The sequence below is a fragment of the Diceros bicornis genome, chromosome 32, assembly GCF_020826845.1.
Source record: "Diceros bicornis minor isolate mBicDic1 chromosome 32, mDicBic1.mat.cur, whole genome shotgun sequence".
NCBI classification, from domain to species: domain Eukaryota; kingdom Metazoa; phylum Chordata; class Mammalia; order Perissodactyla; family Rhinocerotidae; genus Diceros; species Diceros bicornis.
The window spans coordinates 4,126,539-4,140,631 of NC_080771.1; the positions used below are offsets into that span (position 1 = coordinate 4,126,539).

The following is a 14,093-nucleotide window of genomic DNA, read 5'->3' on the forward strand; positions in this document are numbered from 1 at the left end:
CCCCAACCCTGGTCCCCAGCCCCCCGCCGGAGACCGCAGCCTGGAAGAGGGCGCTGTGTCGGGCCGGGCCTCCCCTTGCCGCGCCCGCCCCCGGCCGCCGGCCCCGCCCCCGGCCCGCCCCCTCCGCGGCCCGCCTCGGCTTTGATGCGCCGCGCCCGGCCAATGGGCGCGCGGGGAGGCGCGGGCCGCGGCGGCGGGCTAGGGGCTCGGCGCGCCCGGGCGTCAGTCGGGCCGCGGCGACGGCGGCAGGAGCGCGTCCCGGCGCCGCCTCGGTCTCCGCTCGGCTCGCGGCTGCTCCGGGAGGAGGAGAGCGAGGCGAGGCGCGGCGAGCCGCAGGGCCCGCGGGCCGGGCGCATGGCTTAGGGCCGCCCCCGCCCCCGCGGCCCCAGCATGGGGAAACTTCACTCCAAGCCGGGTCAGTGTCCCCGCGCGCGCGCCGGCCCCCGCGCCCCAGCCGCCTGCGCCCCCGCGATTGCTAACTCTCTGCCTCTCTGCCTCTCCTTTCTTTCCGGCTCCCGCCGCCGCCGCCGCGCGCGATATGCCTGCAGCCGCCGTGTGCAAGCGCAGGGAGAGCCCGGAAGGTAGGGGCGCGCGGGGCGCGGAGCGGGGGGATGGACCGGGAACCACCGCGGACGGCGGCCGAATGGCCTAGCCCGCGGGATCTGATTACCAGGGCCACCCCTAGCCCCAGCCCCAGCTCCGGCCACCGGTCCCACAAATCCGTTCCCGGAGCAGCCTTCGTGCCGCCTCCTCTGTCCTACCTACCCCTTCCCCGCGGTCCTGTGCTCTCTCTTCTGACCCTCAACCCCTCCTCCTCTCGCGCTCCCAGTCCTCCGCGCTCTCTGCGCCCATACTTCAGACTCCCAAGCCCCTTCCCCCAAGATCCTACCCCCTCTCTTTCCGGCCGTTAGCCGCCTCTCTCGAGATCTTGGACCCTGCGCCCACCGCGCCCCCTTTCCTGACCCTCAGTTCCCGTCTTCCCCTTACCCGGTGCTCACTGCACCCGTCTTCTGACCCTCACCCCTCTCCTCCGCAGTCCCGGCTCTTCCTCCCGGGGTATTGCTCCCCCTTCGCGCTCCCCTCTGGGTCGCTGCTCTTGGGGCTTCGCTGAACCCCCTTCTCCTGACTACCTGCGCCCCTCTCTCGGAGTGTGCCCCGAGTCTCAACCCCCTCCCGGCCCCCGCTGCCTCTGCCGCGCCCACTCTTTCCCTCCTCTCTCTGGTAACTTTCGGCCCAGGGGCCAGACTCAGGGGCTTCGTGTCGTCCCCGCCCCAGGTGACAGCTTCGCCGTGAGCGCCGCCTGGGCTCGGAAGGGCATCGAGGAGTGGATCGGGAGGCAGCGCTGCCCGGGCGGCAGCTCCGGACCCCGACAGCTGCGGGCGGCGGGCACCGCTGGCAGAGGAACCCGGGTACGATCCCCACTACCCCCCTTTCGCCCTCGGAAATGAGTCCCCATACCACCCACCCCAACTTTTAGCATCCTCTTGGCACAGCTTCTAAGTCCAGAAATCCCCTTTCCAGCTGCCCATGCCCCACCACCATGATTCTGTACCCCCCGTGCCTCCGGGAACCTTACAGGTGACGCAGGTGGCAGTCTCCTGTCCAGTTGGTTTCAGAGGGTGGCCTGGGGGAAAGGTCCTGGGTGAGGAGGTGGTGCAGGTCCAGTCCGCGGGGAAGCTGGTTTGTGCTGGAGGTATTGGGGGGCCTGCTCTGACTTCTGCCTTGTGTCTGTGGCCAGCACTGAGAGGTGGCTCTGGAGATGGGGCTGGGGGTGGGGGAGAGAGGGAAGGCATCTAGGGGTGTCGGGTAGAGGGCAGGCCTGTGCTGGCCTCCAAATGTATTCCTAGTGTCTGTGGCATTCATCAGTACCATCTTGCCAGGAACCCCAGCAGAGCAGGCTGCCGTCTGGGTGCAGAGCTTGGGGGGCACTGAGACCCGGTAGACCCCTGCGCTTGGCCCACAAGGAGAGAGAGGGCCTCATTCTGCTGTAGCCTGGGCTCACCCCTGAGCCTTCACACAGTGGGTCTCCAAGGTTGGAGTTGTTCCTGGGGGAGCGGTGGACGTGACAGGGGAGTGAGTGAGTCCGACTCTGGCTCCTGGCCTGGGCCTGGTGTTCACAGATGTCCTGTGAGCTCTGGAACTCCGCACGGGGCTCTCAGATGGTCTGCGTGGAACTCGAGCCAGCCAAGGATCAAAGGATGAATCAACTTTTTGATGTGACATTTAATTTTTTTTCTTTAACTTAGAGAGGAACAGACTGAGTTTCAGGCCTGGTTAGTTCTTTGGTCTTGCCCATGGGCTGGGGAGGGGCCAGTGGAGTTTTCAGATGTGTGTGTATCTGGGTGGTGGGACCTGGGCTGGGTACAGCTCGGTTGCAGGGGCCGGCGCTGGGAGGTGAGCCTGCGGGTGAGGGGGACTCTGTGCATGTATGAGATACCCTCTGTGTCTGGAGACGCTCCCATCTCCTCCACCACCGCCGCTTCGCGGGCGCTTTCTCTCTCCGTTTCTCTTCATCCGTTGGCTGGGTTGGAATTGGAGCTGCTCTCCCCTAGTAAAGGTCAAAACTTGATGGGCGGGGGGCACTGCCGTGGGGGCCCTTTATAAACAGAACCACAAACCTCCCTTTCTTCCCCCAGCATTTCTAGTTTTTGATCTACTTATTTATTTAAAGCCCACTGAAAATGATCCGATTTAGCCGTATGAACAAATGCATTTGTGGCTCAAGACAGAGGCCGACTGAGTGGATTTCCATTAATCAAGTTTTGAGTTTTTTTAGCCTGTTTATTTTTACAAAATATTCCTGCAGAATGACATTTATTTGCAGTCCCTTTTTTTTTCTTTCCTAAACTGCCAGGCAGCTTGCTCCATGCTTTAGGGGAAACTTGAAATACAGTGCGGGCTCACTTCAATTGACTTTTATCTTCAAAGCCATAACAAATGTTACCCGCATGTTTTTGGTGGGTCTCCTTGGTATCCAGTACTGGAGGATGGGAGGGAGGAGGAAGGAAGGAGAAGGAAACAAAAGTCTGTCGTTTTTAATTAAATAGTAGTGTTCCCAGCAAGAGGAATGTGAGCCAGTAAAAGTTGCCATTGGGGGAAATGAGGGAGGCTGGGGAGGGGGCCCAGCTTCAGTCTGTAGCTTTGGTGAAGTCACGGAATTTTGTTGCCTGGTTTCTTCCCCCAGCTGAGGACAGCACGGGATGCCCCTCTCTCCTGCGCCCCCTCTCTCAGAGAAGTGCTGAGGGGCCGTTCATGTGTGTTCAAAGCACTTTTGAAGATGTGAGACGCAGAGCCATCAGCGTGACATATGTTGGGTGGTGGAGGGTGGGCCCTGCCATCACGAATGTTAAGAGGAGGGAACCTCTGCTTCCTTGAGAGTTGTGCTTGGTGACTGGGACCTGGGTGCCTGGGTTCCCACCAGCCCTGGCCCATCTGCGTCTGTAGAGGTGGGGACAGCCAGTCCACCCTGGGAGAAGTCATCGTGAGCCCTAGGGGTGGGGCCGCACAGTCAGGGGTCTGTGGGGCGATTTCGGGTGGTACCTGGAGGAATATTTTTTATTTTGATAGTTATGTATTTCTTGTACTGGAAAAAAAATAGGGCATCAAACCCATGATTTCAGGAGTATTATTGTTTAGGATGAAGCTAAGTTGAAAGAAATAGTCTAAAGTCAATTCTGAGAAAAATATTAAGTACAAGTGGTCAAAATTGTGCATGTGGGAATGGAATGCCCAAAGTTTGGGAAACACCAAGATGCTGAACAGCACAGCAATGGGCAGCCCGCAGTCTAGGTGCATGTCCGTGATTCCAGTGGCACGGAAGGGGTAGCTGCAGGTCCTTCTGTTACATCATCAGGGTGTCGGAGGGCATGGGCTCCAAGGTCTGCTGGGTTCCGAGGGCTGACAGAGGTCCCCCCACCAGCCCCAGGCCCATCTTGGGGATGGCCTCTGTCTCCTCGCCTTCACCAGAGTGGCTGGGGACGCATGAGTGGTGCATCCAGCTAGCATTATTATTATTATTGCCCTGATCACTACTGTTTATTAAGTGCCTGTATGTGTCAGGCCCTCTGCTTACATTATCTTAATCCTCCTCATAACTCCATAAAGCTGGTGTGGACTCTGATGTTCTCCCTTTCCGGAGCACTTTCTAGGACCACAGAAGCAATGCATGTGATGCTCTGTGCCAGAGCATCTATCTGGAGGGTTCTGCACTCACTAATTCCCAGCGAGGTGACATGCCGACCAGCTGCTGAGTACTTCAGGGTGAGGCAGGTCGTGGGGCAGGCAGAAGCAGGAGCGGCCCCTGCTTGCCCTCTTCTTCCCAGACGGGGTCTGAGTAGCTTAGTAGCAAGATCCTGAGGTGTGAGGGGGGGAACCTCACTGGCACTAGCCTAACCTGCCCTCCTGAATACAAAAATAAATGAGGTCAGGCTCTGCCACCACAGCTTGTCACCTGGAATAAGCCAGTTTACCTTTGTATACCTTAATTAGCTCATCTGCAAAATGGGTGCGATACCTCTCAGCTCTGGCAGGGTTATGGCTCTTCAAAAAGAGCAGAGCTTGGGAAGAAAGGTCCTGAGGGGTTTCCTTTGAAACCAGAGCCGCCCCCCATACATTATAGACTCACTTGGAGGAACACAGGCTGGGGTTCTGCCCTTCCCGTGGGTACAGGATGAACTCCAAGGAGATAGGAGCTCAGAGGAGAAAAATAATAAGAAATGCGAGGTGTACAAGTGCCACGAAAGAAGACCAAAAAAGTGAGCAATTTATGTGCCAGACAAGGATAGAATTAGAAATTAAAATAAGCATAATAATCTCAAAGAGATAAAGGAGGATATTGGAAACACGAAGCAACAACAGGCAGTTACAAAAGAAAACCAAATGGAAATGTTGGGTCTGGAAAATATAATGGGTGGAATAAAAAAAGCATGAGAGATGGATGGATTAGCCTAATGAACACAGAGATTGATAGGAAAACGTGGAAAAGCAGCTCTGTGCACGTGCGTGTGGTGTGTACGTATGTGCTTATATGTATGTGTACCCCCAGGTTTAAGACAGTCCTCCCCACCCCTGTGTGGCCCTTTTGTTCTTTTATGGCGGGGCTGCCTGAAGAAAGAGGCTGGATCAAAGGGGGCTACCAGGCGGTTTGGGAATTTGGTTGGGGGCACCCAGTGTTTTGATATTTGGGGAAGGTTAGGAGGGTACAGGCCCGGTTGGAGCCCATGGGGGCGTATTACGCTGGGTGATGTGGTTGGAGGCTGGCCCAGCTGCTGCCCGAGTGCCGGATTCCAGGGGAATTACCCTTGAATGATAGCAGTTGGCACAATTAAAAGGCCTCATGTCTTCAGCATATGGAAAATGTTAGGCCTCCTTACGTGGTTTCGAAGCTATGTGCCGGGAGGTGGACTTGACATTTGAGGTAAGGCATAAATTAAATATTTGGTGTTTCGGAATTAAAAGATGATTTGCTTTGAGGCTGGTGGAGGCCTTTGGGCCTCCACTCGCTGGCATCTTCGAGCTCTCCATGGAGGGTCTGCTTTGCCGTGGCCCCCAGGGCCAGTGGCTCAGCCCCTCCTGGGAGCTTTCTTCACCCTTGGGGAGTGGAGGGAGAGACGGGGAAAGCTTGAGCTGGGCGATGTGCCAGGTGTGGCGTCTGGTTTCCAATAGGCCTGGGTCCCTCGGGATGGTGGGTAGTGGGCAAGGGGGTCGTGTTCTGAGAGCTTTCATGCCTCTCTGATGTGGTCTCTGGTAGAGGCTCTGAAGAGGGTCTCATCCTCCCTCGGATACCCTTTTTCTTGGAGAGGGACGCTGATCCCCCTGAGTCAGGCTGTGTGTGTGTTCCGTTTCCCAGCATTCAGGAGCAGCCCCTCTCCGTTCGCGTGTTGCACTAACTGTAATCAACCCGGAGAAACTCAAGCTTCTTTCACAACCACGGCATGTCCCACGAGGTCTGAGGACTTTGGGGGGGGGGTGTCATCCGCTCCCCCAGTGGGGATGTCAGGGATGACAAGAGGAGGTGGGTGATGGATGGACAGAGAGCAATCTTCCTTGTGCCAGGAGGCTCAGGCGCCACACTGTCCCCTTGAGCACTTCCAACTGTAAGGCTGAACTGTCAGCAGCAGAAGAAGCACTTTCCGAGTGATACGTGTTCCTTGTAGGAGCCCCGGGGCACACAGAGGGCGCTCACCGTCTATTTGCTGAGTGAATGAAAGAATGAAGGCATAGAAGATAGACTAGATCCCCATGCCCGCCTCCTCCTCCCTCAGAGCGTCCTCCTCAGCCGGATGGAACTTAGAAGCAGGAATAAAGGGAAGGGTGGAATTAGGTCTTTGCGTCCAGGCACTCAGCTCTTGATGAATGATTATCAGTAATGAGTTGTTATTAACCGTGAACTTCCTGGCTGTGCCAGCCGTTGAAGACACAGTGGCAGATAAAAGAGATGTGGTCCCCGTCTTCCTGTGGCTTCCAGTCTAATCAAGCAGACACAGCAGAACACGTAAATAGACTCGTGAACAGACAGGAACGCCTGTGAGAAGCCGTGTGAAGGCAGCATTTCCACCCAGACCTGAGAGACGTGCGGAAAAGGTGGATGGGGGAAGGGCTCTTGTGCAAGGAAGAGCTGCCTGAGGCCCCAGGCTCACTGTTGTCTGTGGAAAACGGGTGGTGGTTGGGTTGGGCAGTCAGGAAGGGCCTGTGGGCTCCAAGTGGCTTTGCAGCCTCTGGGGACTGCAAGTCTATCCTGGTGCTCAGTCTCTGAAAAGCACTGCATGTTAGTGGCTCTTGGCACATTCGAGCTACCTGTCCCTCTGGACAGGTGTGTGGGGTGGAGCCGCGTGGGCAGTCAGCACGCTGCCCCAGCCACCAGCCTGCTCCTCAGAGCTGGTTAACGTGGAGTGTCCTATTCAGGGATTTGGGGACAGTGCTCCAGCTGTTTGGGGGGGTCAGCTGTAGGGCCAGAAGCCCAGCTGTGGCGGGATGTGGGAGGCCTGAGGGGTGGGATTGGCTGCTCAAGGGCAGAGGGAGGCACCCAAGTGCCAGGGGACATGAGGTAGGGACAAGCCAGTCCCAGAGAGAGCCCATCCTGCCCCGAACTGCAGGAAGAGGGCCCCTTGCCTTGGTTTACCAGGTGTGTCTGAGAAAGGGGAGTGCCAAGTGACCCTCTGGTGAAGGGGCTGGTGCAGCGGTCCATGAGGAGATCTGCTGGCACTGGTGTGTCAGGCACCCCACAATCCTCCTAGCTCGGGCGTTCCTGGGGCCTCACTCACTGGCTGTAGGTTCACAATGTGCTTTGGTTTAGAAACTTCAGGAATTTGTAGGTTGCTTGTTGGATTCCAGAGCAGGCGCTTCCGGCTGCCTCCCCGCCTTCCCTCTCTCTCTCTCTCACTCACATGTGTTCTTTTTGTGGCTCGTGTCTCTCACAGACATTCTTTCTCTTCCTCTCGCTCTCCCTCTCCCCCTCCCTTCCCCTGCTCCTCACTCTCCCCCTCTCCCTGAGGAAGGAAAAAATTCAGACTCTCACAAACAAAATATCTGCCATTCCATCTGAGGGAGACCTGAGGCCGGAGCCCAGAATATCCTGGAAGAAACGCCAGAGAGAGCTGAAGGCCTCAGTTGTTTAATCTGGAAGGCGGGCTTTGATGTCACCAGGCTCCGTTTATCCTGGGAAGCTGCCTGCTTCTTTATGGCCGGCTTCAGACTCTCCGCATGGAGAATGGCCCGTTCCTTCAGGGGCTGGAGGAAAAGCCTGATCACTCCCCACGGCAGGCCTGGTGATGCTGTCGCTCCTGCCAAGCCCAGGTGGGGTGGAGAACCTTTTCCAAACAAGCGTTTCCAGAGACATAAGTAATTCTTTGATAACTTCCCGGGAAAGCGGAGGGCCTGTTTATCCATGTGGGCCCCCATCACGGGGTTTTGCGAGGAAAGCCTTCAGTCCCTCTCCTGAAGTCATCCTTAGCACACACGAGCTCTCGCCAGCCGCCTCTGCCCACCGGGGTGCGCCCTGGGTGTGAGTTTGTTTAGAGGGCTCCAAGGAATTGGTCTGGGCTTCACTTTCCTTACTTGTGGAGCCATGTGGACTCTGGCCTGTGTGCGTGGCCTTGTGTGTGGCTGACGCCTTTCAGAGGACCCCAGGGTACAGGGTGGGCTTCACAGTGGTGTGGCATCAGCCAAAAGGTGCCTCCTTTCTCTGGGCCTTGGATTTCCAGCTGAAAAGTAGGATAAACTAGTTTATTATAATTCAGCAACTATCTATTGAGTGCATTCTATTCAAATCGTTCATGCCTCTGTGCCATAGATATTGAGTACCTACTTTAGGCCAGATATACATTTTCTCTGTCAATAGAGCATGGTCCTTGTTTTCATGGAGCTTACAATCTAGTAGGAAAAGATACGTATTTTTAAAAACAATTTGCACAATAAATTGTGATATGTGTCTCAAAGGAGAAGTACTGGGTACTTTGAGAACTTTTAATGGGGATCAGACCTAATCTGGGTGGCTATTAATTCCACAAATATTTGAGGGTGCTTAGGATATTATGGAAACTATCAGGACTAGGACATAGTTCCTGCCTCACAGAACTTAGAGTTTAGTGGAACTAAACTCTTATCGTTGCATCTCGTCTGTTTTTCTTTTCTTATTGCATTGGTTAAGATCGCCTATACTCTGTTTAATAACCATTAAGTATGATGTTCATTGTCTATCTAGTTAAGAAAGCTTTCTTCTAGTGGCTTGCTGAGATTTTTCAAACTAGGAATAATTACTGAATTTTATCAAATGCTGTTGGAGTGTTGAAGGAACTGGTCATTCTTTGCTAATACAATGTATGACTTGGATGCATGATTTACATCACTAGGTTTCCTAGTGTTCAACTTTCTCTGCACTCCTAAACTAAATCCTTCCTCGTCGTCATAGATTGCTCTTTTAAGATGTGGCAATATTTAATTTTCTAATATTTTACTTTGGAATTTTGCTTCTATATTCATCAGATAGGTTGGCTCATGGTTTGGGAAGATGGATACTGAGCAATGAAGACAATGTTGAGGGAATGTTAGAGGACACTCTGGGGCTCTGAGAGTCTAGAGCAGGGAGTGCCAACTGGTCTGGGATCAGTGGTGGTCTCGGCTGTGATTTAAGCCCAAAGTGAATGGGGGGAGGGGCGGTGGTGAGCAAGGCAAGAGGAGGGGATGTGTAATTTCAGTGCGAGTGTTTGTGAGATGGACCAGCAGCATGTGAGAAAGCCCTGCAGTGAAGAGGGCAGTTCCTTTGAGATGCTGATTGAAGTTCAGTCAGCCTGAACTTGGCCTTCAGGCCAGTTGAAGTTGGCCTTTCCAGTCATGTTATGGAACTTTATCTTCGTCCAGAGGTGAGACAAGTGGCAGGCCCTGTGCTAGGGGCCAGTGGGATAGACAGAGGTGAGCCCTGTGATCTCTGGGGGAGCTCTCGTGCGGGGGAAGAAGGAATGTGGGGACGGGGTCTCGGTTGTAAAAATACTTCGGAGGATAAAGAGGAATCAAGTGGTGACTGTATTCTGTGGGCTCAGTGAGAGATTCTGGAATGTCTGCATTGGTCCAGGCACAGCGCTTGGTTCTCTGGGGGTCGTCCAGGGGACCCTTGAGGAGGCCACAGGCAGGCAAAGGTCCAGGAGAAGTAGAAGGGGGCATAAGGCAGTACAAGGTGGTGGTTAAAGAGTGAGGACTCTGGGACCTGATGTCTTGGGTTCAAATCCTGGCTGCACCATTTTCTAACCACGGGACCTTGGGCATAGTGCCAAACCTCTGTGTCAGTCAGCGTGATAGATGTGCTCCAGAGAGTTTAAATGAAAAGACTTCCACTGGCATGGAAAGCACCCGGGGACTGGTGGGTCCCTGGCACCAACGGGAAGCTGTTACCACCCCTAGGGCAGAAAGGGCTGGGGGAGGAGGTGGCGTTGGATATTTTGGATAGGATCCCTGTAGGAGCTGCAGCTGAGGAGCAGGGGAGGCCAAGCAGAAGCTATAAATATGGAGCATTAACCGTAGTCAGAGACATGGTGCAGAAATAGTGAGGGGATGGGGAAGAAGTACCCCAACCTCTCTCTCCTTGCACCCTCCAGTTTCCCACCAGGGCCTCCTGTTGGCTGAATCCACAAGCCAGAGCCCAGGAAGCCGCAGTGAACTGGTCCACAGGGCCAGAGCAGCACAGAGGAGGGTGAGGCATGGATGGGGTGGGGATGGCAATAGAATGACCAACTCTGTGCCTCAGTTTCCTCATCTGTAAAGCAGGGGTGATAGTAGTGCCTGCTTCCTAGGGTGGTTGTGAGGACTGAGATTGCATACTGGTTATAACTGCCTGGCATGTGGTAAGTGCTCCATACAAGTTAGCTATTAAAGTTAGGAAACTGTAAGAGAGACACAGGGCTATGGAGATTTGGGGAAGACTTTTTGAAGGAGGCAGTGTGTGAGTAGGGCTTTGGAGGATGGTAAGACTGAGACCAGGGGTCAGAATCTAAAGGACCTACAGGGGCCAGAGAAGTCACATTAATGAATGCAGCAGGCTGGGTGGGAGACACCTGGGAGGGGTGGGGACTGGGGCGCCCTGGGGAGCACACGTCATGTCTCAAGAGGGCAGTGGCGCTCAGCCCCAGCCAACTGTTGCCATTAGGAACGTGGCCCTGGTCTTGCCACATCTGATCATTAAGAGAATCCAGCCATCTGGGTTTTTATGTGAAATCTTTCTAATTTAAAAGATTTTTGTCAATCAAATAAAATTTTTAGGAAATACCCTGTTTGGTGGTGGACCTAGATAGCTAGATTTGGCCTGTACCTTGGCTTGTGGATTGCTGATTTAGAACTATGAGATTTTGGTGGGGTCTGAGTATGTTAGTGATAGTACTACGTACAAGTGTGTACTAAAGGTTCTAAACTTTGTGCCTAATGCTTCACATGCGTTCTCTCCATGTGTTGTATTAATCCCCCACGTCCAGATGAGGAGACAGGCTCAGCAAGTTCAAGTCACGAGCCCAGTGGACAGAGCTGGAGTCAGGCTGCATCCACAGTGGAGGGTACGGAGGCTGGGTGCTGGGGAGTCGTGGACAGTGTGTTTCAGTTTGGCAGGAGAACAGGGTGGGAGCGGCAGGTGGGGTGGGTACAGTGAAGATGTGGTTTGGGCCTCTTTATACTGAGGCTCAGCAAGTGCATGAAGTAGGCGCCAGAGTTGTGGTCAGAGCTTTCAGAATCAGATCTCCTGGGTCCAAGTCCCAGGGTACCTCTCCTCTCCCCAGCTGGGTGGCCTCGAGCCGCGTGATGGCTTACCTCTGATCCTCAGTTTTCCCGTCTGTGGAATGGGTGGAGTCATCGTTCCTGCCTCATTGAGTTGTTCTAAGGGTGAGATGAGTTCACTCTGGCAGATCAGGGTGAATAAAGCTGATGTCATCCCTGCTCTTGGGTTGCAACTCTTCCGTGATTTTATTTTCTTATTGATGCCTGTTGGCTCTAGCTTCTCTCTTTTCTGGCCGGGTGGGAGGTAGGGGGAGGACCTCTCGGTCACAAGGAGTCACATCAACCTAGAGGTGATGTGCTGGCCTGCCGGGTGCCGTGTGCCCCTGGCCTCGAGTGTGGAGCTGGGGCCCGGGGAGGGCGGGACAGAGCATAGAGGGCCCCTGTTAGCAGGGTGGGCCTGTCCACCACAGGCCGCAGGTGAGGGCTGGGGAAGGCCACAGCCGCCCCAGGGGCCTCAGGCCCAGGGTGTTGTCTAGCTCCGGAAGGCCGTGTGGGCTGGTGGGCCCCTGGCACAGAGGCTTGGGCTTGCGGCGGCTCCGTGGGTTTGCGGTGCTGTGGGGCTGCCATGCCTGGCTTCCAGAGGGACCTGTTATGGGGCAGTTTTGACCTAGACCCCATTGTTTTACCCTTCTTCTCCTGGTGATGTAGATAGACTTGCAAAGCAGAAAGATGATGTAAAAAATCTACTACAAACCAGGAACAAAGTTGCTTTTTCTGTGGACACTTTTTGCTTCTCTTCTCCGTCCCCAGCCCCCGAAATCCAAAGGAGCCCACTGCCTCGGGCACTCCCGGGTCCGTGCCTCCTTTCTGGCGTGCTGTGGCTATAGCCTCAGTGTGGCTGCGGAGTGCCGGCTGTGTGCCGAGCCTGTGCTGACCCACGGGTGCAGCATTGTCTGCTCTGTGCCGGGCCCGGGCCCAGGGCTGTCCACACCACTCGGTTCTCACAGCACATTAGAGCACGTGCTAGTATTCTCCCCATTTTACTGATGGGGAAACTGAGGCGCTAAAGAAGTCTACCTCCTTGCCCAAAGTCACTTGGCTTGGAAGTGGAATCTGACTCCAGCAAGATTCAAATTCAGGTCGGTCTGATTTTAAAACTGTCTTAAATCAGTATAGATGAGGTTTTTTTCTTTCTTAAACTATGTGTTGCAATCCCACTCATGGCTCATGAAATCAATGTAGTGACCAGCATTTAAAAAAATGAAATAGAAAAGAATAAAAATGTGAGAGAACATCACATTTAGTAAGAGTAAATATTGCTTTGTGTTACTTTCTGTTTAGTTTATAGACGTGGATATCCATGTCTATAGATAGATAGATAGATAGATCTAGAACTGTGTATATCTACACATACATCTGTACCCAAACCCATCTCTTCAGGGGCCCATTATAAAACGTCATTCTTACTCTGGGTCATGGTCAGAGTGTTGGAAAACACTGGTCACTGGTGCAGGCTCTGAGCCTGAATGGCAGCTTTCAAGTCCTAGCTCTGCTTCTCACTAGCTGTGTGACCTTGGGCAAGTTCCCTAACCTCTCTGTGCCAGAGTTTTCTTTCTCGGCTTCAGGGCCCTCTGGTCTGTCGACCTTTTGGTCAGCACACGTTCCCCCAGGACTGCTGGGTGCTTTCTCGCTCACCCACTCCCTACGCTCAGGGCGTGAGGAGGATGAGGTGTCCTTTGGGGACCCCGTGTCCTCTCACCCGAGAAACCAACCTCTGAGCATGAACAGCAGCAGCTGCATTCCGGGAGGAAGACAGGGCAGAGTCTTTGGGGGCTGGACGGAGCGCTGTGCTGGGAATCCTGGGCTTGGGGGTGGCCCTGGCTTAGCTGGTAGGTGTCTATTGTGACTCCTCCTGGCTCTTGCTTCCTCCTCTCAGAATGTATTGAAGAAAAGGAGGGTGTTTGGGTCATCTTTTGCTGTGTAACAAATTACTCCAAAACTTACTGACTTAACCATTTTGTGATTTGCTTGAGATTATGCAGTTTGGGCAGGGCTTGGCGGGGGCACCTAGTCTGTGGCTCCATGTGGCGTGGCTGGGCTGGCTCACACAGCTAGGGCCGACTGCAACAGCTGCACTCGGGTCATATATCTGAGGCCTCAGTTCTCTTCCAGGTGGCCTCACCACGTGGTTAGCTGGGGCTTCCCTGTAGTATGGCGGCCTCGAGGTAATGAGACTTCTTACACGGTGGCTGGCTTCCCCAACGCTGCAGAAGTGGAAACCGCCAGGCCTCCCTGAGGTTCAGGCCTGGAACTGGCAACACCACATTCTCTTGGTTAAAGCAAGTTGCAGGTCCAGCCCAGGTTTGGGAGAAGGGACTGCACGGGGTTGTAAATACTGGGAGGTAGGAGTCATTGGGGGCCGTCAAAGTAGTCTCCCAGACAGGATGTGGTTTCCTGGCGAGAAACTGCTGAGCAACTGAGTAGAAAAAGGACTGAAAGGTGTCCATTGGCTCTGGGGTCCTGGTGGTCACAGTTGGGTTTGGCAGGAGCCATCCTGGTGCCTGTCCTGGAGTGACAGCAGAGGAGAGACTGGGGTGGGTCCTGAAGGGACCGAGGAACACTTGTGTGCGAGCAGAAGCACATGCTTGCAAGAACATACATGGCTGCATTATTTGGAAGAGTGAAGCATTTGTAACAACTCAAATATCCATCGCTAGGGGATGGCTAATAAATGGTGGTGTAGCCATTTCGTGGATCTCTCTGCAACTGGGAAAACCAGTCATCGCCTCATGCTGATGCAAGGGAGGCCCTGAAATGCTGTTGAATGAGCAAAGCAAGAGTCAGACATAAGTATAACGTGGTCCTGTTTTTTGCAATATACAAAGGTCTATTCAGGCCTT

The 14,093-nt window shown here is 54.2% G+C and overlaps 1 protein-coding gene across 1 annotated transcript in view; it reads left to right on the forward strand.

Annotated features, from left to right (window-relative positions):
* Positions 1-314: 314 nt before the first annotated feature.
* The window catches only part of NKD1 (NKD inhibitor of WNT signaling pathway 1), an 84,548-nt gene continuing 70,769 nt past the window's right edge, over positions 315-14,093 (forward strand). Inside the window, exons 1-3 of the mRNA XM_058527784.1 lie at positions 315-415; positions 549-581; positions 1,276-1,409. Of these exons, the coding sequence (XP_058383767.1) occupies positions 391-415; positions 549-581; positions 1,276-1,409 (192 nt within the window). The 5' untranslated portion in view covers positions 315-390. The remainder of the gene's footprint in view (positions 416-548; positions 582-1,275; positions 1,410-14,093) is intronic.